This window comes from Octodon degus, unplaced genomic scaffold, assembly GCF_000260255.1.
Source record: "Octodon degus isolate 3935 unplaced genomic scaffold, OctDeg1.0 scaffold00009, whole genome shotgun sequence".
Taxonomy (NCBI): domain Eukaryota; kingdom Metazoa; phylum Chordata; class Mammalia; order Rodentia; family Octodontidae; genus Octodon; species Octodon degus.
Genome location: NW_004524585.1, coordinates 13167134 through 13190083, shown reverse-complemented (window position 1 = coordinate 13190083; position 22950 = coordinate 13167134). Strand labels below are relative to the sequence as shown.

The window sequence follows — 22950 nt, the reverse complement described above, 5'->3', positions numbered from 1 at the left end:
ATGTGGTGCTGGGGGATTGAACTGCAGTCCCTGTGTTTTGCTTAGCTTAGCTTATTCTAAGTAGGTGCTTTAGACCACTGAGCCATCTCACCAGCCCCAGACCTGAAGTTTTAAAACACAAGTTAAGGTCTTTCTTCTAAAGCAATATTTCTAAGCACAGTAACTAAATCAGATGTGCTGCGTTTAGAAAAAACAAGCATTAGGAGATAGTAAATGTGCTACCTCTGTTACCAAGACACTGGAGAAACCAAGTAGTGTGAACTTGGACACTGGACCAGCTGAGCCCTGTGGCTGCCCTGATGGGGCGGTGATGGCAGCTTCCTTTTTAATGCCAACAGCAACTGGCGTTAAGGAAATGTGGCTGAGACACACTGAGGATAGCAGAGTTACAAGTAGGCATAGGTTTTTATTCAGTGCATTGCAGTACTGGTTTCTGCTCATCAGCAAAAGCTTTATCGGTTCCAAATAGTATGAGCTTGGACCTCCTAGGTCTTGGAAGAGGGACAGATACACCCCCATGGGATGGCACTGGTCACTCAGCTCAAATATTTGCCTTCTTAGGTTTCCTGTGCAGCAGTTAAATTTCTAGTTGGAGTTTGCCTTTCCAAGTATGCAGCCCACTTAGCTCTTTCTGTGAGCAAGTGTAGGGTGGCACTGCACAGCAGGAGGCCACCCAAAGTGCTCTCCAGGTCCCTATCTTCTGAAGACAGAGAAGTGTTACTTGAAAAGATTAGAGAAGACTTCTTGATGATTGGCTTCAAATTAGGGTAGTTGGCCCAGAAGCCACTATTTCCAAGATCTACAAATCCAGGTGCTTACCTTTCATGACTCGGGTTCATGCTCGAGGTAGCTGGTGGTAATGGCGCCACACACAAGATAGTACCATGTTTGCATTTATTGACAGTGGAGTTCCCAAATTATTTGTGAGTAAAGAATGGGGAATTTTCATCTTTCTTCTTGCTCTCAGAGGCAGGAGGGTTATGCCATAATAGACCTAGATCAGGGGATGATACCCAGTTTGCTGGCCCTCAATGAATCACCTTTGGGTTTGCCACAGTCAGAGTTCCCTGGCCATATGTGTGCTCAGGAGAGAACCGGGCTGGCTTAGTGGAGCACTCTGAAGCCAGCCAGTGGCCACAGGGAAAGGATATGCTAGCCAAGAAAGGACCTTACAAGCCATCGGCAAGACATGGGGCCAAGCAGTTGTTTCCTAGAACTGAGGATGGGGAAAGGAATGTGCTTTCCTCATAGTCACCTGGGCTGAAGGACTCGGCCAGACTGATGCTTGGAGGTCATTTCCCTCACTGTATTCCAAAGCATTATGAATTATGGATGCTCTGTTGGTATAGCAGAGGCATAAACCAAGGACTTGGTGAACCAAGACGGGAGAGTACAAAGCCGAGCTTTAGAAAGGACTGTACGGATGAGTGCGTGTTGTATCCTTACTAATAAGGGTATTTTATGGGGGTGGGGTGTTTCAGACATAGTCCTGCTATGTAACTCAGGCTGGCCTTGGACTCGAGATATAGCCCAAACTGGGTTTTTTTTTTGGCAGCACCGGGGATTGAACTCAGGCCCTTGTGCTTGCCAGGCAAGCGCTTCTTATTCTACTGAGCCATCCCCTACAAGCTGTTCTTGATTCACTATGATCCTCTTGTTTCAGCTTCCTGAGTTCTAGGGTTATAGGCATATGCCACCATGCCAGGATCTCTAGTAAGTGGATTACAAGGGAAAAATTAAACTTCAGTTCTATTGTGACTAGGATTCCTGTTATCAAATAAATTTTGGTTACTTTTAAAGAAAACTTAAGTTTATCTTAAATCAATTAATGAATGAGTTCCCCCCTCTACCTTCCAGTGCACAGTGTGTCTTTGCCTGTGGAGAGCGACCTAGGACCAGCAGGAAAAGGGATAAACCCTCTGGCTGTAGGAATGTCCTCCAACCCAGGCTGGTTTTAAAGAAGGAAGGAGCCTGTGGGAACAGCCAAGGAGCTTGGGGTGTTCTTTAGCATACTTGTCCTAAGTGTACCCCGGGGAGTGGACAGGGTCGTTTTTAGAGAGTAGAGAACTTTGCTGTGCACCTGGGTCAGAGCTGTAGGAAGCTGGCTGAGACATGAAATCTCAGTATGTAAATAACCTGTTTTGACCTGAAACTGGGGTCAAAGCTAGAGGTTTAACGAATAAAACCATTTCTACAATTATGGGACATAGGGGAGGTGGATTTTTAGGGGAAAAGCTACTAATACACAGGTAACTCAGTTTCTACAAAGGCGTGCAGGGGTCTCTACCAGTCTCACCTCACTGGGCAAGGCTAGCAGAGCTTAGAGTGCACTGCAAGAGCCCAGTACCAGCAGCCAGGCCTGAGAGCGGAGGGCAGCATGTCAGCTGCAGGGACCAGCTTGGCCCTATGCTTGCCCTGATGGGGCAGTGATGGCGGCTTCCTTTTTAATTCCAACAGGCACTACAGAAACGTAGAGGAGACACACTGAGGACAGCAGAGTTACAAGTGGGCATAGGTTTTTATTCAGTGCATGGCAGTACTGGTTTCTGCTCATCAGCAAAAAGCTTTATCGATTCCAAAAAATTATTCCTCTGGAAATCCCTCTTCTCTCCTTCTCGTCCCAGTGGAACAACACATTTGAATTTCAGATTTGCCAGTTCATAGCATTTTCCCCTAAGAACCATATAAATACATGCAAAACATTGCACACAGAGCTTAAATAATATCAAAATGCAAATGTAGATCAGGTGCGCTGCTGAACTGAACTGCGAATGGTGGCCGCACACTCCAGGGACACACTGCTTTGAGGCCACCATTTGTTTGTCATGCAGACCACAATAGTCAATCTTTTGTTTGGTTTTCTTTTTTGTACAAAAATACCAGTGCTTGTCATACTAGTGATTGAAAAGAAACTCAAAATCCTATCTGCGTGCTGATTTGAAAAAACAACGTAGATAGATTTGTTGGCACATATATATGGCATATTCACATACGGCATATATACAAAAGGGGAGAAGACATGAACCAAAGGCTGATTCAGTAACAGGAAGCTCATCTCCCTCCATCTTTCCCAATCAAGAGGAAAGTGCGCCTGTGTGGTAGTGTGTGCCTAGGAGGCTGAGGAGGAAGATGGCAAGTTTGCACCCAGCTTGGGCAACTTAGCCAGACCTTGTCTGAAAAACAAAAAAACAAAAAACAACTTTCTAAAGGGCTGGGGATGTAGCTCAGTGTGAAGAAGGCCTTGGGTTTAATCCCCAGTACTGGGGAAGAATTAAAAAATAAAAAGAAATGCGGAAAGGGCATAGCAAGTATTAACTGCAGAGATGGGAAGGCAAAAATTCTGGCACTGAGCTAAATAAAGGTCTGGTCTACTCTGAGGAAGAGGTTGGAATGGCTTAAGAATAGCAGGCATTTGTCAGTGCCCACCCCTACTAGTGCAGTGCAGTGGTCCCTAGTTCTGAAAGGTGAGCATATGTGAAGACGGTGTGGTGCCATGGGTGGCTTCGATCGTAGGACACGGGAGGTAAGAAAGAAAGGAGAGCTACATCAAGAGGTGTTCTGGCACGTTCGTATTTGCCACGCCCTCCAGGATTTTGGCAGTGAGGTCATCACTCAGACGTATCTGTGCAAACTCTCCCCACTAAAGCTCAAAGGGAAGAAAACCCAATCCATAATATTCCACAAAGGGAGGGATTTCTAGACAGGCTCTCTCTCGGTATTTTTAAGAGATGGGAGAGTCATTTCAGAGGACAGAAGATGCCTAAGAGAAAGACACAGCCCCGATACTGTCACCCAGGGCTAGAACCAGCCATTGTTTTTCTACTTGGTATTCTGTCTCTCATCTAACATACTGCACAAAACCTTTCTAGGGGAGAAAGAAGTCACAGCTCAGATCCTTGCACAAAAACTCACTAATGGAAAAACTCCAGGGGAACAAGGAGTGAGAGAACCATAAAAAAAATGCAAACCATAAATCCGAGTGTCCCCACAAACCAGGAGAGATCATCCGTCTCTGGTATACTCTGTGGGCTCATTCTCAAGAAACATGAGTCCACAGAAGGCTTCTGACCCTAACTACTGGCTGCAGAGAAGCCAGGCAGCCCACCTCTGCAGGGCTGGGACAGGGCACACAGCCACCCGCTTGATACTGTCTCTCTGCTGGACGTCCTCTTCCCTAGCCACAGCTGGTTGTTCATTTTCTAGAGTTATCCAGACAGGAACCAGGATGCCATTCTCTCTTCCTCCCCACCTGACCCTTTTCAAATCCAAAGCACCATTTTGGGGAAAAGCATTAACTTACGCCATATTTACTCACTGCCAGTTGGATCACTGAAACTAAATAGAAAAAAACTTATATATATAAAAACATATGCACATAAACACTTAAACTGAATTTCATATCAACACAATTTATATTAAAAAAGTCTAAAACCCAACAAATTTTTTCCCTAAGTATAAAGATGGCTATTTGGAGAAAGGAAGTACAGTGTATTGGTTTTGAAACCAATTACAAGTATACTAAGTCACCTGTCATGCCAGTCAGCTGTTTATGTGCTCCCTTCCACAGGCTTACATGACGGTGCTTACTTTTATTTTAAACCCTTCAAAGAAAATACATATGGCTGACTCAAAAATATCAGTTTCTGATCTAAAGAAAACTATATTTTTGCATAATATTTCTATATTTTCTCTCTATGGAAACTAGAACACACACACACACACACACACACACACACACACACACACACACCGTTGACTTTAAAAAAGTAGACACAAGACCTCAGGAGTAACCTGTCTGGCACCATGAGAGTCTTTTGGGGGCAGGAATGGTAAAATGGCCTCCAAAGCTTGGTATTGGCTTGCTTCTTTAAATGATCTGAGGTAATAAAAGACGTGACAGAATTAAATCTTCCAATGTACTTAATAAGTATGTGTGTGAACACTTCACACCTTGGGTAAGCTGGTTTTTTTCCCCATGAGTATTTAAGACAAAGAAAAGATTGCTGAAACATGTAACACTCACAACACCAAAATCAAGGTTGTTTTCCTATAATGACAGATTGTGTATTGTATTTTATTCTTCTTAACCTAGGACAGCTCAGGTGCAAGGGGCGAGGGAGGATGGGTCTGGAAGAAAAGCCTGGATGGGTAGGTTCAGGTCACCTTCCTCTCTCAAGTGGCAATGTGGCAGTTCCTAAGGGCCTTACTGCCTCCTCCATAGTCCCAACACTCTGGAAGAGGGGGCTGGCTTTGCTGGTCTAATGGGAGGTGGGAATTGGGGACTTCCCTTAGCTTCACCTTCACAAGAGAGCTTAGTACCAGCAGGGATAACACGAAGCTCCTGCTAATGTGGTTCCACCTTGTCCCAGGAAGTCTTAGCTGAGTCCCCAAGTCCTGAGAAGCAGGTGGATGTGGGGCAAGAAGGGAAAGATGGCACAGGGCTCTCATGGTCGGCAGCTGGAGCACGCTGCAAAGAGAACACTCAAGGTGGATGGGGGGGGGGTGCTGTCCAGGGCCTGGGTTTTCCTCCTTGAGTCTGTGTGCAATGCCATGGCACCTCCCCCCTACTTGTATCTACAAAATCAGAATGTTCACAAAAGGCTGGAACATTCTGAGTCTGAACAAACTATGGACCTTGCAAAGAGGAGAATTAGGAAACTGAAGAGAAGGTCAAAGCTGGGGACCCAAGCACCTAAGCTCAAGGTTTATAGAGCCTGCAGGGGGGTTTCCTTAGATCCAGCCAGAGTGGCTCTTTGGCTTCTCAACACTCCCTCAACAATCAGGTCTTATCCCGGAGGAGCCCTGGAGATGGCTTTGAAAGCAGCAGTTACCCCAAGGAGGACCCCATAAGTCTGATTTGATGGTCTGTCTTGTCCCAGGCCTGCCAGCTTCTGGTCCTCAAACTCCAGGATGAGTTAGCAGGCAGGGCCATACCAAATGCATTCTTTTGGAACAGAAAGATGCTCAGGCCCATAGCAAAAACTGCATGCACTTGTATTACACACGTTAAGCTGCATGGTCAAGAGTGATCTCTCTGGCACATAAAGACCACATACACCTGGCAAGATGGCAGTCTAGAAGCAGACGCTAACTTGGCAACAAGAGGAAACATTCTCATCAGCTACTAATGGCCTCAAAAGGACTCTTTTAGCAAAGAAACCCATCTGCCTCTAGAACCAAGTCAAGGGTTCCATTGAGGCCCTAAAGGAGGATGGTCAAAGTTGAATCAAGTCCCTTTCATTCTCTTAATTATCGCAATTTTTAGAAAAGTGAAAGGATGGATGACAGGGTCACAAAAGACCAAAGAACACCAGGTGCAGAAAAAGCTAGAGGCCTTCAGGTGTAAGTTTTCAAAACAGGAAAAGCTTTTTTAAAACCATCACTATACTGGCTGACATATACATTCTATCCTTGCATCAACAAATTTCATTTGTGGACATTTAGCTCTCTCTAAAGCCCTAGCTTACAAATGGTAGAGCCTCAGAGGATAAAATCCAGAAGGTGGGAGATGATGACATGTACGAACACTGGGGAGAATTTGGGATGGGCTGATGCCAGGAGGACTGGCCACGTTCCTTTACAAATGACAACTGATGCCCCAAGGAACAGATTCTACAATTACCTGCTTGGGTCCTGCTACAAACTCAAGTTTAAGTTGAAATCTCTGCAGGTCTGTGTTCTTGCTTCTTCATAGTCAGGTAGGGGGAAGGGTCTCACACACTTAGGAGCAGTTGACATGACAGTGAGAGTCCCATCATCACCTCATAGATGGGACAGATGAAGAGGAAAATAGGGACAACAGGGGTGGGAGTCAGAGAATGAAAGTTCAAACCGATGTCTCCAGGTTTTGTAGAGGGTTGTCTGAATGGGAGGGAACAATTCGCACTTGGTTGCAATCCACCACATTGTTGTTTTGGTTAGCACGTGCAGTGACCTCATCTTCCAATGAGTGCACCGTAGTCCCAGTCTCAGAAACATCTTCAAGGTCTTCTTCCTTTTGCTCATCCAACAGTGGTGTTCGTGGCGACTCCTCATCTATGGTGAATTCAGGGTGGGTCATGAAGTTGTGGATGGAGTTTTGGTTCTTGGGTTTCTGAATGCTTTCATGGAGGGAACTATGGAATGCTCTGACCACTTTGATCTATACCAGGGGAAGGAAAAGGAGGATGAGAAAATAGGGAGGTGAGAATTGGGTAGCAGCACAAGGAACTAATGGTCTGAGGAATGAAACGAAATTCAAGCTATGAAACATGGCCATTCAACAACCAAAACCAAATATATAAAAAGAGATCATGGGGCATATATAAACACAGCATGGCCAAGCTGGGCACAACAGCTCACGGGAGGTTGAAGCAGGATTGTGAGTTCAAGCCCAGCCTGGGCAATTGAGAAGCTCAATGAGACCCTGTCTCAAAAACAAAACAAAACAACAAAACAGGGCTGATAATACAGTTCACTAGAGGCCCTGGGTTCAACCATAACCCTAGGGTTAAACCTTAAAAGAAAGAAGAGAGAGAGAGAGAGAGAGAGAGAGAGAGAGAGAGAGAGAGAGAGAGAGATAAGGAAAGAATGGAAGGAAGATAGATAGGTAGGTAGATAGATAGATAGATAGATAGATAGATAGATAGATAGATAGATAGACAAACAAACAGATTACATGACTCAAATGTCAAGCACTAGGGTGAGAAGAGTGATGACAAACCAGGATGTTTCAAAGGTTGTATTTTAAAAGTAGAAAACCCAGAACAAAGTTAGCACATCCAAGCAATCCACTCTTAAAAATGAAACACAAAACAAAAAGACTCATTAGTTCTTTTGGATAGAGGGCAAAGGTGTTGGAACTAGGTGCAAATTAATAGCCAAACTTAAAGAGATGCTTCACACGCATTTCTGTGTTGAGGTCATTTTGTGCATGTGGAATAGAAAAAATTACACATGGAAGTGTAGTGATCCATTTAAATCCCTCAAAGATCCAACACATATCAATCTGCACATAATACGTATCAGGTGACAAGTGACCGTGAACACTGTGCAGCCAGGCAGACAAACCAGTCTTCATTCAGTGGCATGCAGGAAATTAAAACACTCCAATTTAGTAATCTGCCCGCCTAGTCAGAAGACATGCATATAATTTACATCCCACAACCTTCACTGTGTGCCCTCCTGGAACCCTTCTTTCTTTCTCCTAGAAGATGTGAATGACACTTTGGCTCTGCTAAGAAAGCCTGGATCTCACAACTGGCATCCTAGCCCGACTCTGATCCACAGGAGTGTGCTGGAGTAGGCTGCTCTCTCCAGCTGTTTTCAGCTTGGGAAGAGGAAGGTCATTGTATGTGGAGGAGGGAAGAGCTAGACCAGGAAGAAACCTGATCCAGGAAGCAGACTGCAAACATGCAGTCTTTTTGATGGGGCAGAGGAAGAGGGCAAAAGAAAGGGAAACAGCTGGCAGTTCTACTGGGCAAAAGGAGATGCAGTGGGTGCCCTGTGAAAGTCTGTCCTATTACACAAAGAAGGAAGACATTCAGTCAATTCAAAGTCAAGAGGGAAAAACAATCTGACAATACTTGATTCCTGTCAACAGCTTTTGTTTATCCATAGGCACCAGCTCTTTTCGCAGTTCTGCGTTTCTGACCTGTGGGTCCCTCTGAAGGATGGCTCAGGATCTAGGGTGGTAAAACTGGGGTGGAGGAGAGTTGCATTCCAGAGATACTGGAGAGGAAGGCCAGGGAAAGGTAAGTAACTGGATGCAGCCTTACTTTTGGAGAGGTGACCAATCCTAGCCTTGTCCAAAAATTCTTCTCATAGGAAAGAAATGAGAGTAATGAGTACTCACTAACGTGGGGAGGAGGCTATGAAGGACAGACACATGCTGCCACGGTATATCTTCCATTCCTCCGTTCATTAGGCAAATATATATATATACAAATACATATTCAGGAGAATGTAGAGCCAGCAGATCATACAGACAAGTAAACTGGAGCTCCTGTCCAGCACTTCCTACCATCATACAGAGCCTTCAAGAACACTACACAAGGCAGCCTCACCATCAGTCCTGCGGGGTCCACCTGCCTGGGCTAGAGGCAGCCTCACCACAAGCCTGTGGGCCAGGGTTCACCTTGCCTCGTCTCACTTCTCCATAGCCTCTGGCCCACCCAGAACTGAGGATGCTTACAGCAAAGGACGTCTTACCACTTACTACCTCAACTCAAAAGAACCTCAGTGCACACCTGCCATGCAGAACAGAAAGTGAGCACCGTTCTTCTGTCTATCCCTTTATGACTTACTGACTGCATAATGGTGAATTTTACCATCACGTTGTTTCTGCTCCAAACAGCAGTGAGATGGGTGGAGTGGAGGCTCCATCTAACCTTCAGGGTGGACTCAGATTGTCTACACCAGATCTTAGAGCAAGGCAACTTGGATAAGTGAGCCCTAACTCAAATAGTACCTTCTCCTTTGGCATGGAAACAGATACCTCTGGCTAAAGCACAGGCCTAAAGCCATCTCACCTCTGTAGGAGTCATAAAAGCCCAATTTATTTGTCTGTTCTTCAAATCTACAGGAAAGCAGGTGTCTTTTATACCATCAGTTCATCAGCTTTCTATCAATGATTTTTAAACTTCTTGCTTCTGTTTTCTAAAAGCAATCGCATACCTCATCAAAAGTATTATATATGGAATCCATGATTAAAAAAAAAAAAAAAAAAAAAAAACAAACAGATTTTTAAATATCAGGGTTGGAGTGAAGACCCGGAGCCCCGTTTGTTGACTTTGGCTCTCACCTGCTGGGGCAACCAGTGGCACTGTGAAGGTAGACAAACGAGGAGATAAGTGAACTGCAAGGGGTAGGTGGAAAGATAAAGTAACTTTCTTTGGGGGTGCAAGCAGCAGTCATTCAGCTAGACTGCAGGACCCTGGAGTCTAAGGGGAAACCAGCCACCTGTAAGGGAAGCTTAAGAGGAGGCGAGTCAGAGAGCCAGGGAGCATCACCTGTGTGTGTGTGTATGGGGGGGGGGGGAGCAGAGGACTGCAGCAGGTTCAGAGGACACAGGCTGGTACGCAGTCACACAGCATGTCACCACAGTCTGCCCAAGGCTGGCGTCTCCCCTTGCTGGAGTACGGCACCGGGTAGGGGAGCAGTGTATGGGGCCAGGGCAGCAGGTGTGCTGCAAGCCTTGTTCACTGTCCTCTCTGCCGCCCAGCCCTTCTCTCCCTGGGCATCAGTCCTCAGAGCCTCTGGGGCTTGATTGAAGGCAATTCTCATGACTCAAGAGCCCCAAGCGGGCTGGCCTTCAGATCAGATCTGATGGTAAAGGTTACTTCGTGGAGCTCAGGAGAGGTCAGATGAAGACTCCATTGTCTCAGCTAGTATTTTACTCCCATTTCAGAAGCCAGAGGAAGAGAAGGGTCAGGTGGTTGCTAGAGAAATTGTACAGATCTACAGAATAAAGTACAATTTATTGGAGAGCTGGAATGAGATTCAAAGTACATGGCTCTAACTTCTAGGATCCCCAGGGAGAAGGCACAGCTGGAGAAAGAGCAGGTGTATTTTGTCTCACTGAGTGGAGAGAGCTCAGGGCGACCTTCCCCCAGCAAGAGCTCCCTGGATGCTGCCTCTTAGTCTCCCACCACTGTCAGATCACTGGGGCATCTGACACTAACTCTTCCAACCAGAGAGGAGTCAGTACAAAGGACAGAAGCTAATTAGGCAGGGATGGTGAGCAAAGAAGACAAAGGAATTAGGAGAGGACCATGACGGATTAGAGCAAGAGGTTTTTGGCTATTTGCAGGTAAGACATATTAGTGTTTTCTTGTCTGTCTTTGGGCCTAAAGAGACAGCAGGTATCTCTGTCCCCACACCTCTATACCCATGCCAGATACCCAACTGATAGTTGGCTAAAAAGAAAAAACACCCTAAGAGTGGGCCAGCCCACAATCATGTGAACCACAGGCAACGCAAATCTTTCTTCACCCCGAGTCCCAGGGTTAGGGGATGGGGCTGGGAGTGGGGGAGAAAGTGACAAACTGAACACTCAGGTATTTGAAACTCACACTATGTTTAATAAAGGAATTCCTCCCTCCCTTAGAGGCGGCCTCCTCTCTGCTTCCCATTTGGGAAAGGTAAAATGGTCAGAACAGGAAGGCATCAGCCAAAGTCCTACAGTTTCCCAAAGAAAGCACTAGCTCTTAGCTTGGTAGGTGACAGCATTCCAATTGAACAGATGCCCGAGACTGGCGAAAATGGCCAGACTAGAGGAGAAGCTGAAACAAGATTGTTCTCCAGAAACTCCAATAGTTTTTGTTGTTGTTGTTTCTGTTTTTGAGACAGGGTCTCACTATGTAGTTGAGGCTGGCCTTGAGCTTACTTGATAGCCCAGGCTGCTGTCGAATTCATAGCAATTCTCCTCTCAGCCTCCCGAGGGCTAGGATTACAGGCAGGTGCCACTACACCCAGCTTTCTATACAATTTTAGTGAACGAAAAAAAAAAAATTGCTCTGAACCTTTCATGTGGTTCTCCTATCGGTATATGATTGATTCTTATACCAGATTTTAGTTTAAAGCCCTTAAAAAGTGAGGCTGAGGTCTTTTATGCTTGCAGTGAGTATCTTCTTTCTTCACAGCTAGCTACAGATTTATGCTTACATTGCCAGCTAATAATGTAGTGATTGTCAAATGACTATTAATTACTATTGACCAAATTTAATATTGGCTTCCAGGGGGCCTGGCAAAGAACCCACAGGCACAGCAGCTCTCTTCCTACCTTTCTTAAGAAGACCCTAACTTACCCCCAATAAAGACTTCCTGGGCTTTATTTTTTTTATTATTTTTTATTTTTTTGACTTCCTGGGCTTTAGTTCAGCCTAATCTCACCCCCAAGCTTAGGTGGCAGAGCTTAGACTCAAAAAAACAGGAGATGAAAGGAATAACAATAATATATTCAGACAAAGCAAAAACAAAAAACAAAACACAAAACTAAAAGGCAAAGCGAAACAAACAAAAGAACCACAAGAAAAGAAACAAGCAAGCAATGCAGAGGAACAATCAGAAAACAGAATATTGTTTAAAATACTGTTTAATAGCTTTCCAACATTAAAAAAGTATTATGATAAAAAAAATGTGCAGCCTGGTTTTAGAGTGAGACTTTTGTCTTTTCTTCTCTTAAATCAAAGTGTCACAGAGAAAAAGCAAAAGGAAAAAATAACCATGGTTGGTTAAAGTGGATGCCACGTGCTTTCTTGTGGTCATTTTAGCAAATCATGCATCATAATAGACTATCACTCACTGCCCATAGTAGGAGATGAAACAGCAGCAGCAGCCACAGAAGTGGTGGGGGAAGATTTGACTGGTGCAACTGCTGCATAGGATGAGCTAGGAACGAGTTTTACATCAAGGTGCTGACCCATGTTCTGCCGCTTTAGGACTCCCTTAAAAGAGGCTCCCGTCTGGAATGTGTTAATAACTTCAATCTGCAAAGAATCAGAGAGTGAGACAGCTTTGCTCCACAGTCAGAGAGAAGGGCAAAGGAGGAAGGCGGAGTCACGGGGGTTGGGGGGGAAGGCAGCAGGGGAGGGGGCCGAAGCTGGAAAGGGAGAGAGGATTCTCTCACATACAAAGCAGTGGGACGGTGGGAGGGAAGGCTAACTGCGGATCATGATTCACTGAAGGAACAATTTGCTGTGGAGTCTTAACACCCAGTGCAATCCAGTTTTCTTTTCTCCTTTGGTTTCTGGTGGACACTTCAGGTGTACAGGTATCCAAGGGTCTTTAACATTTAAAAGGATTTCTCTCACTCCACTACTAATAGCCGGGCAGAGAACAGGCAGCTTTGTTCATGATTTTGTCCTGTACTCTTCAAAATAAGGCATGCAATTTGAGATACTGAAGACAAAGTACATATTTATGAATGTCAAAACTTGGGAACTTTTTTGTTGTTGTTTGTTTTGGAATTGGGAATTAAACTCAGGATCTTATGCTTGCCTGGCAGGCACCATGATGCTGAGCTATATCCTTAGGCTTTTTGGGAACTTCTAAAACAAATAAATGAACTACTTTTTTTTTTGAAGACTTCCAAGAAAATAATGCATTTATTTAAAGGAAATATAAATATAGTAGACCACCCCAGCGTGGTAGCACACACCTGTAATCTGTCTCAAAATAAATAAGTAAATAAATAAATAAAAATAAAAAAGCCCACACAGAGTTGGCCATGGTGGAAAGGCCCTGTCCCTGGCTGAAATGCAGCTCAGGAATCCAGTGGTCAAAGCCCACCGGAGAGAATGCCATTGAGCTGCATTAACACACTGGAGACCCAGAAATGTCAGGCAGAGTACTGGTAACTCAGCTGAGTGAGCTGCATGGGGAGGGAAAATTAGTGACTGGCTCTGGGCCATCCGCATGGTCCCTGTTTGTCAGCGTTTTACTCCGCAGAGACCAAGGCACTTAGCGCCACTCACTGCTCAGCAACGGCCTCAGTCGGGGCTTCCATTAAATCTATCACCATGTCCTTCACCCCGAAGTAACAAGAAACAAATCAAAAGAGATTTCTTTATCATTCATAGATCTGGTGGCCTCCACGTGGGAAAACCCACATGCCTCATTCCAAGGGTCAGCTCCCCAGGAGTGTAGGAAAGGTGCCGATCCCCTTTCCCTGACGCAATTTGAGATACTGAAGACAAAGTACATATTTATGAATGTCAAAACTTGGGAACTTTTTTGTTGTTGTTTGTTTTGGAATTGGGAATTGAACTCAGGATCTTATGCTTGCCCGGCAGGCACCATGACGCTGAAGCTCCTCTTCATCTCCAAGGGAAGATGGGTGAGAAGGTGCTTTGTGACTCGAGTATCTCCTACTTAAAAAGCTTCCTCAGAAGCCACAAAAAGCTCCAGTAGTGGGCCAGGGAGATGGCTCAGTAGAATAAGTGCTTGCCTGGCAAGCGCAAGGGTCTGAGTTCAATCCCCAGTTCCAGGAAAAAAAAAAAAAAAAAAAAAAAAAGTTCCAGTATTCATTTCTGAATTCTTATCACAGTTTGAGCTAAAACGTTACCCCTTCCTCATATGCCAGTTTTCAGTTCCAGAGGACTGAGCAGCCGGAACCTGTATGAGGTGAGGGTTTGCTCCCTGCAGCGTTCTAGCCCCATGGAGAAGGGACTGTAAGGAACCTTCCTTGGTACCTGTTAGGGCTACAAGACCTGACTTCCATGATAAAACTGCCTTCTAGGCTTACCTCCCCAAGTTTCTAGCCTTTATATCCCCCAAATTTCAGCCTTTTAGTATTTTTAGCTCCCACAAAGCTCAAAAGTAAAGGAGATAGGAAGAACAGTCTGGAACTAGGGAGAGGAAAAATCCCAAGCCAGGACTAGGCAAGAGCTTGGCAACCCCTCCTACCCCAAATGTGGCCATGAGCACCAACAATCAGGAGGCAGATTTTGTTAGCACTCTGCTGAGGACAAGGAGTGTGTGGCAGGGGGGGCTTCGATGCTGGGACGCACTACCATGCAGCACACTCAGCCTCGTCTGCTCACAGCCAAGTGACACCAGGATGGCACGATCTGCTCATCAGGGCATCTTTAACCTGTGGTGCCTAGGTCTGGGCCTTAATGCCCACCATTTGGCTGGCTGCCTCAGGCTCCAAGGCAGAGTGGTATACCTAAAGCTCTGTAGGCGCCGACACAAGACAGACAGGAGCGCAGTTGATGGAACAGAAACAGGCAGTGGAGGGAAAAAAGCCCCATGACTAGGAGCAAGTAGGCACTGGAGTGAGGGAATCCTAGCTAGGGAAGAAAATCACATAGTAGAAAAGGAGGCAGGTGATCCTGAGGGGAAGAAAAGCAAAGAGGTTATTAAAAAAAAAAAAAAGCAGACCCAAAGGAAAGCACAGGGGATGTTAGAGGTGGGTCCCAAGGCACCAGGCTCTATGGACACCCAGCAGACTCAGCACCCTGGAGGGAGGTTGGGAAGACCGTGGGAACTCTGGACTCCTCGAGGTAGTTTGTGTAGGTCCTGTTGCAATCTCCCTTCCTGGCAGGAGGAGTTTAGAAAAGGGGGAGGAGCCCAGGGTTCCCCTACCTGGCTCTTCTGGCCCACCTTTCAGCTGCCGTCTCCCCTGTGGGAGGCAAGTTCCTCCCAGGTATGCAGCTCACAGTACTCATACTACCCATCTTCTCTATGCAGACAGAGGTGGGGCTCCCTGGGGAATTTTCTACAAGTTCTGCAAGGCCAGTTTTTGAGAGTGAAGCAATTTGGGGATCTCCAGCCAACTGGCTAAAACAGGCCTGTGCTCTGGAGAGCACGCTGGAGCGCTCGGTCGCTCGGGCTGAGCTGCTTGAGCCGGAGCATCAAACGATGATGAAGATGAAGGCGTGTGGGGCAGCAGCAGGGGCTGCCGAGGCCAGGGCTGCCATTCTCCCACGAGGTAGTTACAGGTGACGCACAGAAAGAGAAACCAAAACAAAAAGTCACTACGGGCCACAGGCAGGGGACTTCAGAGTGGCCGCAGCAGCTTCTAGCCCATTGCAGAAATCGTAAGAAGGGAAAGAGTGAAGTGAAGAAATGATAGCTTCTTCCTTTCTGGGAAGCAGTCTGAATCCTGCAAAAGATACTCAGAGACTGTTGTCTTTGTACAAAATCAAAAAATCATCAAATTCCCCGCCATGGCCTTGCATTTCAAGTGGGGAAGGTAGAAAAGGATGAATTTCTTTCACAAAGATCCCTCCAGGTAACACTGGTTACCAAAACAATGGCATGGGGCTGTCACATGAAGTGACTGCTGAGGCTGGTCAGGGGATTTTGTGTCCCTCCTTCCTTTTGGAAGACAGGAAGAGACAACACGTTCCCCAGCCTTGGGTTAGGGATAGTGCTTGCAAGAGACCCTCTGCATGGAGCTTTCCAGGCTCCACAGGCTGGCAGAGTGGGTGCTGGAGTGACTCATAGCTGAGGGCTCTGCTAATCATAGGTCACGGGCTGGGCACCACAGCCACTCTGCTTCAGAGGAGGCCACGCCGACGCCTCTGCCCTGGAGGTCCTCAAGCTGGAGAGCGAGGGTTGCCCTTTGCTAGCGAGCCCCAGGCAGGGGAGAGATGGCGGCTGCCCAGCATTGCTGCTGCCCTCCCACCACTCCTGGAGACAAGGAGGTTTCTTTTCCCAGGGTGAGGACAGGCCACTAACACAGTACCTGCGTCTGGATACGGTTCAGGCCCCGGAACCAGAGGATCTGGCCTCGGCGCAGCTCCATTTCAGCGTGGTCAATCTCATCCAGCCCCTCAGCGTCCTTGGTGATCTCCTCTTTGGTAGTGCCATGGCCAGCCTCCTTCAGGAACTTCAGAGACTGAGTAGGTATCGCAGAGATGATCTGAGGACAGGAGTGGCACAGATGTCAGCTGACCTGGAGGACATCCCTGGAAGGTGCCTCTTCCCCATCACTACGTCCAGTGGGAGCAGCACCAATCTGCTCAGGGAAGTAGTCACCAAGCGCCCACCAGCCGTCACGCTCTTAGGAAGGTTTTCTGTATTATTTATGGACACATGAAAGAGAACTTATAGTCTAGTACTCTACAGCCATCTTCCTAGTTACGTAATTCCCTTTTCTAGCTTTGATCTTTTTTTTTCCATTTAGCTTTATGTCTCCAAAGGAAAGAGGACTAGAATATATGGAACAGACCCAAACAGGGACAGACACTAGGACCTGGGGGAAACAAATTGGGAGTAGTCATTTAGGCTGGACTTGAGTTCACTCTGTAGCCCAGGCTGGCCTCAAACTCATGATGCTCCTTCTGCCTCAGCACCCCCAGGTACTAGGATAACAGGTATGTGCCACCCCACCTGACCTATAAGCTCTTCTACTTATTTATTTTTTGGTGGTACCAGGGATAGAACTCAGGACCTTGTGCTTGCCAGGCAAGCTCTTATTTCACTGAGCTGGAATTATCCCTGGCCCAAGCTCTTCTACTTCTAACCTCCCTTCCCTTCTTTCCAAGCAAAACTCCACTGAAATTTTTTTTTTTTTTTGGTGGAACCAGGGATTGAACTCAGGCCTTTGCGCTTGCCAGAGAAGCGCTTATTCCACTGAGCCATCTCCCCGGCCCTTGAAAAGTTCTAATAGTGTCTCAGAAAAGCTCTGTATTTGCCAGCCTCCAGGCATGGTCAGAGAAGGGAACTAAAACCTCCGAAGAAATGGACATCACTCCATCTTGAGATCTTGTGAGATGGTGAGAACTTGAACACGTGCGCGGGAGGAGAGAAGGTGGAGGTAAGGGGCGAGAGTCTGCACAGCTGCGTGTTGCATCTCAGGTAGAGGATGGGAACTCTGCACATGGCACAAAAGCATGGGAGGACGTGCCAGTACTCACCTGGCCCCACAGGAGTTCTCCAATCCCAATTAAGAGACACCACAACCACTGGGACAGGCTGAGCTTGGTGCAACTGAAGGGTTTACCCCCAAATTCCACAATAAGAACCTAAAACAGAGAAGGGCAGCTCAAGTTCAGGGAGGGGACAGATGGGTGGCTAACTCTCCAGACAGTGTCACCAAAGGAATGTCAGTCCTGCACCCAGGGACCCTTGTGATTTTAGTCCTGATTTGCTTGCTGGACAATGGTAAGAGATGAGTGGAGGTCGAGGAAGGACACTGTAGGGTCTTTGCAGAGCTCACTGGTGGGGAGACACACGCAGCTCCTATGACTGCTATGACTGACGGATAAAAGACCTGACAGCGTGGAGGCAGGTGTCGGCTTCCTGTGACCAAAGCCAGCACGTGATAAAGAGAAGGCAAGCAATGGAAAGGAGGACCTGAAGGTGAGGGGCAGTAAGGGAGCTATCCTGCAGAAGGGGGAGCAGGACTTTTTTTTTTTTGGCGGAACTGGGGATTGAACTCAGGCCCTTGCGCCTGCCAGGGAAGCGCTTATTCCACTGAGCCATCTCCCTGGCCCCAGGACTTCTTGCACAGCCTGTTTGTAATCCTTTGTATCCTTCTGGATGTTTCAGTAGACCTGACTAGGACAAGGCAGGGATCAGTGCAGCCGTGCCCTTGAGCCCACTCTGTGCAGCAGAAGCCAGTTTAGTGTCTATGACACACATATTTGCTCTGTGAACTGTGCTGCTTTCTGCCCTGAGCCTCTCCAGAACAGAAGGGAACGGAGCCTACACCATGTGACACGCACATTTCATGTGCACCAGCAGATGGCACAGAAAGGGCCAAGAGAAGAGTGACCCCTTTCTTGGTCACTTTGTAAAATTTTTGTATATTTAGAAAATCATAAAAGAGCACGACAAGCCTTATCTTACGTGCAGCCAATGTGCTGCCTGGCACTACAGCCACTGGTGCTCTGCGCCCTGCTTCTTGAGTGAAGTACAAACGGAAGCCAACTGGGAACCCCCAAGTGTCAGCCCCAGCTTCAATCCCCCCGACACCACGACCCCTTTCCTTGGGGACTCAGGGAATCCTGGGTTCCAGCCTTCGCCTTCCTAGGTCCCCAGCTCCAGAGTCTCACCTGGCTGATGAATGTGCCCAGGACCACAGAGCAGAAGATGAGGTTGCGATAGATGCCTGAAAAGACGTTCCTCTCACCGTGGATCTTGCGGGAGTTGATTTCATTGAAGAGCTGCATCAGCACGAAGGTGTTGAAAACAATGGTGTAGTGCTGGCTGGGCGGGGAGTGCAGCGGGGCCTTCCTCCCACTATCAATATCAAAGAATTTCTCACCTGGTCGGGAGAGGTTAAGCATTGCAGGATACCTGTGGCTCAACAGGGCTGGGGTAGAGTCGGCACGTGTCGGTGTGGCCATGCCGGTGCCTCAGGGCCATGAGAAAGTCCATTCTAATTGGTCAGTGTCTGAGTTATACTTGTTATCAAGTTTATTTATTTCTTTGTTTTGCAGTACTGAGGACTGAGACCATACATCCCTAACCCTTCTTCATTTTTATTTTGATACGGTCTCATTAAGTTGCCCAGGCTGACCTAGAAATGGCCTCAGCCTCTCGAGTAGCTGGGATTGTAGGTGTGTACCACCACATCCAGCTTAATCAAATCTTTTAAATGTCAGCGCTGGCCTCAAATATCTGACCCTGTCCATCTCCTGGTTTGCTCTACGCCACCTGCTTTCTCACAGTAGAGCGTGGTGGTAAGACTGTGCGCTGGAGCTGGGCAGCAGGAAGGCACAGGGGGCGCTCGGTGGGTGAGGCTGCTGCTAGGCCCCATCTGTGCGCCTTCTGCTCCTGCACATCTCAGTGGTGGTGAGCCTGTGGCCTCTGTGCCACCGTGGGCACACAGAGCCCTCTCTGTCTGCGCATGCGCCACTGCCCGAGCATCATCACTCAGCAGCCAAGCATGGAGGTTTAATTGGAGCGCTGGCATTTTGCAATAAGTTAGTTGGTTCTGGGTGGCAGTTTGGGAGCTTGGTCTTAGAAGATGTGTCATCACTACTACATCTTCTTTCCTCAGGCCATTCTCTGTCCCATCTCCAGCTATGCGCCCCAACTGCTGCCCCACCCCCATTTGTGGCTCACCAGCAAAGACAAGGAAAAAGATGACAGCAAGCTGATAGACCGCGTGGCCCAAGATGTTCTTCATCATAGTACGCGAGATCAGAGGCTTATTCCGGCCATAGGGGCGACGCTTTAACAGAGACTCTGTGGGGGGCTCTGTGGCCAGGGCCAGTGAAGCAAAAGTATCCATGATTAGATTAACCCACAACATCTGCACGGCTTTCAGGGGGGAATCCTGGTGGGAAGAAGAACCGGTCCTTTTAGTTTTGCCCAGAACCAACCCTACCTCCATCACCAGCCATGTCTGTCCCTTGAAAGGATCTTGCTCTGACTATTCAGCTTGACTTTGAATCTGGTGCCCTATAGCTGAGTGACCTTGAGAAAATCATTGAACCGCTTTAAGCCTTGGGTTCCTCACCTATAAAACGGGAGATGATGACGCCTGCCTTCCGAGCTTGCTTGTGAAGAACAAAGAACACACTTAAGCGCGCATCACAGCAGCTGACACGGAGTGCCAGTCGCTAGAGGTAAATTATTACCACTCCACACCAGTAGACGGAGACACTGCACCTAGCTAGGTGAGCTACTTTCTGCCTCCACACTGCTGGACTCCACCTGCTCCCCGGCCTCCTCGCTCCCACCTCAGCCTGCCTAGCCCCTCCACCTGAGTGATGCAGGCTCCTGTGAAGGCCACAATCACAGCCACCACATTGACAGTGAGCTGGAACTGCAGGAACTTGGAGATGCTGTCATAGACGTTGCGTCCCCACATCACTGCTTTCACGATGCTGGTGAAGTTGTCATCTGTTAGGATGATGTCAGATGCCTCCTTTGCTACATCTGTGCCTGCAATGCCCTGGGGCAAGATGGGAAGGAAGGCCGTGAGCAGCTGGTCAGAGCAGGCCTTCTCGGAGGCCAGGCTCCATTTCCAGACCTCTAAGAAGCCTCAGAGCCAGCAATGGACACTAGAGGGCATAGCACACACACAAAAGAAAATGATGGGCCTGAAGCCCCTGCTGACTCCTGCACCCAGAGGGAACTGCTGTCTTCCTCAGCAGCCCCTTCTCCCTCCCTCCCCACATCTACTACTCTGGAAATGAATTACAATGGAAGGAACAAGTCCCATCCTTCTAATCCACCTCTAATCTTTCAATTTCTTCTGCCACAGCTAGTATCTGGTTTAAGTTTATCTTCCCCACACCTTGAAGAAGCCTGGCACTTTGCTCCAAGAGCAGCACTCTTGTGGCACAGTTCTGACGTTCTATCCTGGTCCAGAACATGCCACAGGGGCCCCCACTGGCCCCAAAGAGCTGTGCAGTGGTCGAAAGCCAAGCCTTCCTGGCTGCAGCCTTCCAGCCTGGTGGTCCACACTCTCACTAGTGAATCTGACTTATTTTTTAACCTCTTCGTCTCCAAACCTGCTGCCTTTTACCACCCTCTGAATCACTCATTCACATTTAGAGTGGAGGCCTCTGCCCCCCAGCACATTTCCCTGAGCCTAAAACATCCTCCTTCCCTATCCATTTAAACGCTCTCTCTGGTGGCACATGCCTGTGATCTGAGCTACGCAGGAGGCTGAGCAAGCACTGCCAAGTTGGATGCCAGCCTGGGCAACTTTGCAAGATTTTGTCTAAACATTAATAAATAATATAACAATAAAATATAATAATAAAAGGGGGGCCAGGTGTGGTGGTACATGCTTGTAATCCCAGCACTTGGGAAGCAGAGGCAGTGGAATCATTTTGAGCTGGAGACCAGCCTGGGCTACAAAGTGAGCTCAAGGCCAGCCTGAGCTGCATAGTAAGTCTCTGTTTCAAAAAGACAAAAAAAGGCAGGGGGTACTCTGGGGAGCTGTAGCTCAGTAGTAGAGCCTGCGTGCATGAGGCCCTGGGCTCAATCCCCAGCACCCAAAACAAAACAAACCCTATTCAGTTTTAAGGTCTCATTCAATTAAACTCTAACCGCTTTGTGAAGTGCTCCTACAGCTCCCAGCCCATGTAGCCATCATCCATTTTGTAACTTCCCTAACCACCAGAGGACCTCATTCTTCACTCTGCTCTACACTAATAGATGACTTATCTTCTTTATTTGGTAGCAGTGTCTTTCCATCTAGATTGCAAATGCGTATCTGTTAGATAAACCTGCCCGACTCAGTTCTCTCAGTGTAATCAGCTCACTAGTGCATCCACGTGATTCCACACAGTGCACGGTACAAAGAAAGGTTCTTGCACACGCTTACTCCAAATTTTATTATAAAGTGATACAAGCAAGGTGGGCCAGGTGTGGTGGCTCATGCCTGTGACCCCAGCACTCAGGAGGCTGAGGCAGGAGGATCACCATGAGTTTGAGGCCAACTGGGCTGTATAGCAAGATTCTGTCTCAAAAAAATAAAGGTAAAAACAAAACAAAACAAAGCGAGATGGAAGAAAGGTAGAAAGGTTCACAGTGTGGCACCACTTATGTACAGGGATGGGGTACAAATACATCACAGATGTTTGATTGTATTTTAAAGAAGCAAAAGAAAATAAAAGTTACCTGAGGAATTAAAAGGGAAGTAACAGGGTGAAGGCAACAGGAAGAAAAGCCTTATTCATATTTTGACTCTAGAACAACATAACTATTTTATACAAATAGAAAACAAAATTAAATCTAAAAGGCAGTTCCTAAAATGGAAAGCAACATGATACAAATGAACTACTATAGCCAACTGGTAGCAAAGCTGCACAAAAGAAAAAGTATTCAAATGACTTTTAGTAGTTTAAAGTTTAGGGGCCAGAGAGGGGCCAGCGAGACAGCTCAGCAGCGTAAAAGAGCGCCTGCTTAGGCAACCCTAGGTAAGTGCAGGGACCATGGCTTGATCCCAGGCACCACATGCCACACCAGCCCCACCCCCAGGGCGGCCTGAGCTGGCCACACACAAAAAAAATAAATAAGTAGAATAAAATAAAATTTAGGGGCCAGAGAAAGATACAGCTTAGTGACACAAGTAACTGTGTGGCAAGTACAAGGGCCTGTGTTCAATTCCTGGTATAAAAAAAGTAACTTAAAATTTAAAACTTATAGGTCATTTAGTAATTTGATGATACATTCCTAATGAAATATATCTACAGGTAAAAAGAACTGCAACTAAGTTAGGAAAAATACTTAACTGTTTTTAGTAATATTGTTATTATTTAAAAACCATCATGTTATTTTATGGTAAAGCAAATAATAATTATGTGAATGCCATTAGAAATCAGTATTTCTGGCTCAAAAGTTGCAATATAAAATCAGGGACGGCTGGACACGGTGCTGCGCGTCTGTGATCCTTCACTCAAGAGGGTAAGGCAGGAGGGTGACTGAGCTCAAGGGCAGTCTGAGCTGCACAGCAGGACTGCCTCAAAAAAATCAATCAAACACAAATAACAAAGAAAGAACCTTACAAAAATCAGGGAAGTCAAAAAAATTAGAAAGTTAAAAATTAAAAACTTA

The 22950-nt window shown here is 46.9% G+C and overlaps 2 protein-coding genes across 7 annotated transcripts in view; both read right to left on the bottom strand.

Moving 5' to 3' along the window:
* LOC101586177 (ATP synthase subunit f, mitochondrial-like) overlaps nt 1–22950 on the bottom strand; it is a 290636-nt gene that overhangs the window by 218279 nt on the left and 49407 nt on the right. The window lies entirely within an intron of this gene.
* Atp2b4 (ATPase plasma membrane Ca2+ transporting 4) overlaps nt 3216–22950 on the bottom strand; it is a 102657-nt gene continuing 82922 nt past the window's right edge. The window contains exons 16-22 of one of the 6 annotated variants that reach the window (XM_004625384.2): nt 20144–20335; nt 19501–19714; nt 18486–18697; nt 17346–17453; nt 16172–16348; nt 12360–12467; nt 3216–7141 (exon numbers count right to left, since the gene is read on the bottom strand). In XM_004625384.2, coding sequence (XP_004625441.1) covers nt 6827–7141; nt 12360–12467; nt 16172–16348; nt 17346–17453; nt 18486–18697; nt 19501–19714; nt 20144–20335 — 1326 coding nt within the window. In that variant the 3' untranslated portion in view covers nt 3216–6826. Of the gene's footprint in view, nt 7142–12060; nt 12468–16171; nt 16349–17345; nt 17454–18485; nt 18698–19500; nt 19715–20143; nt 20336–22950 lie in introns of those variants that run through there. The other 5 variants (XM_004625386.1, XM_023708159.1, XM_023708153.1 and 2 more) reach the window with 5 other exon arrangements.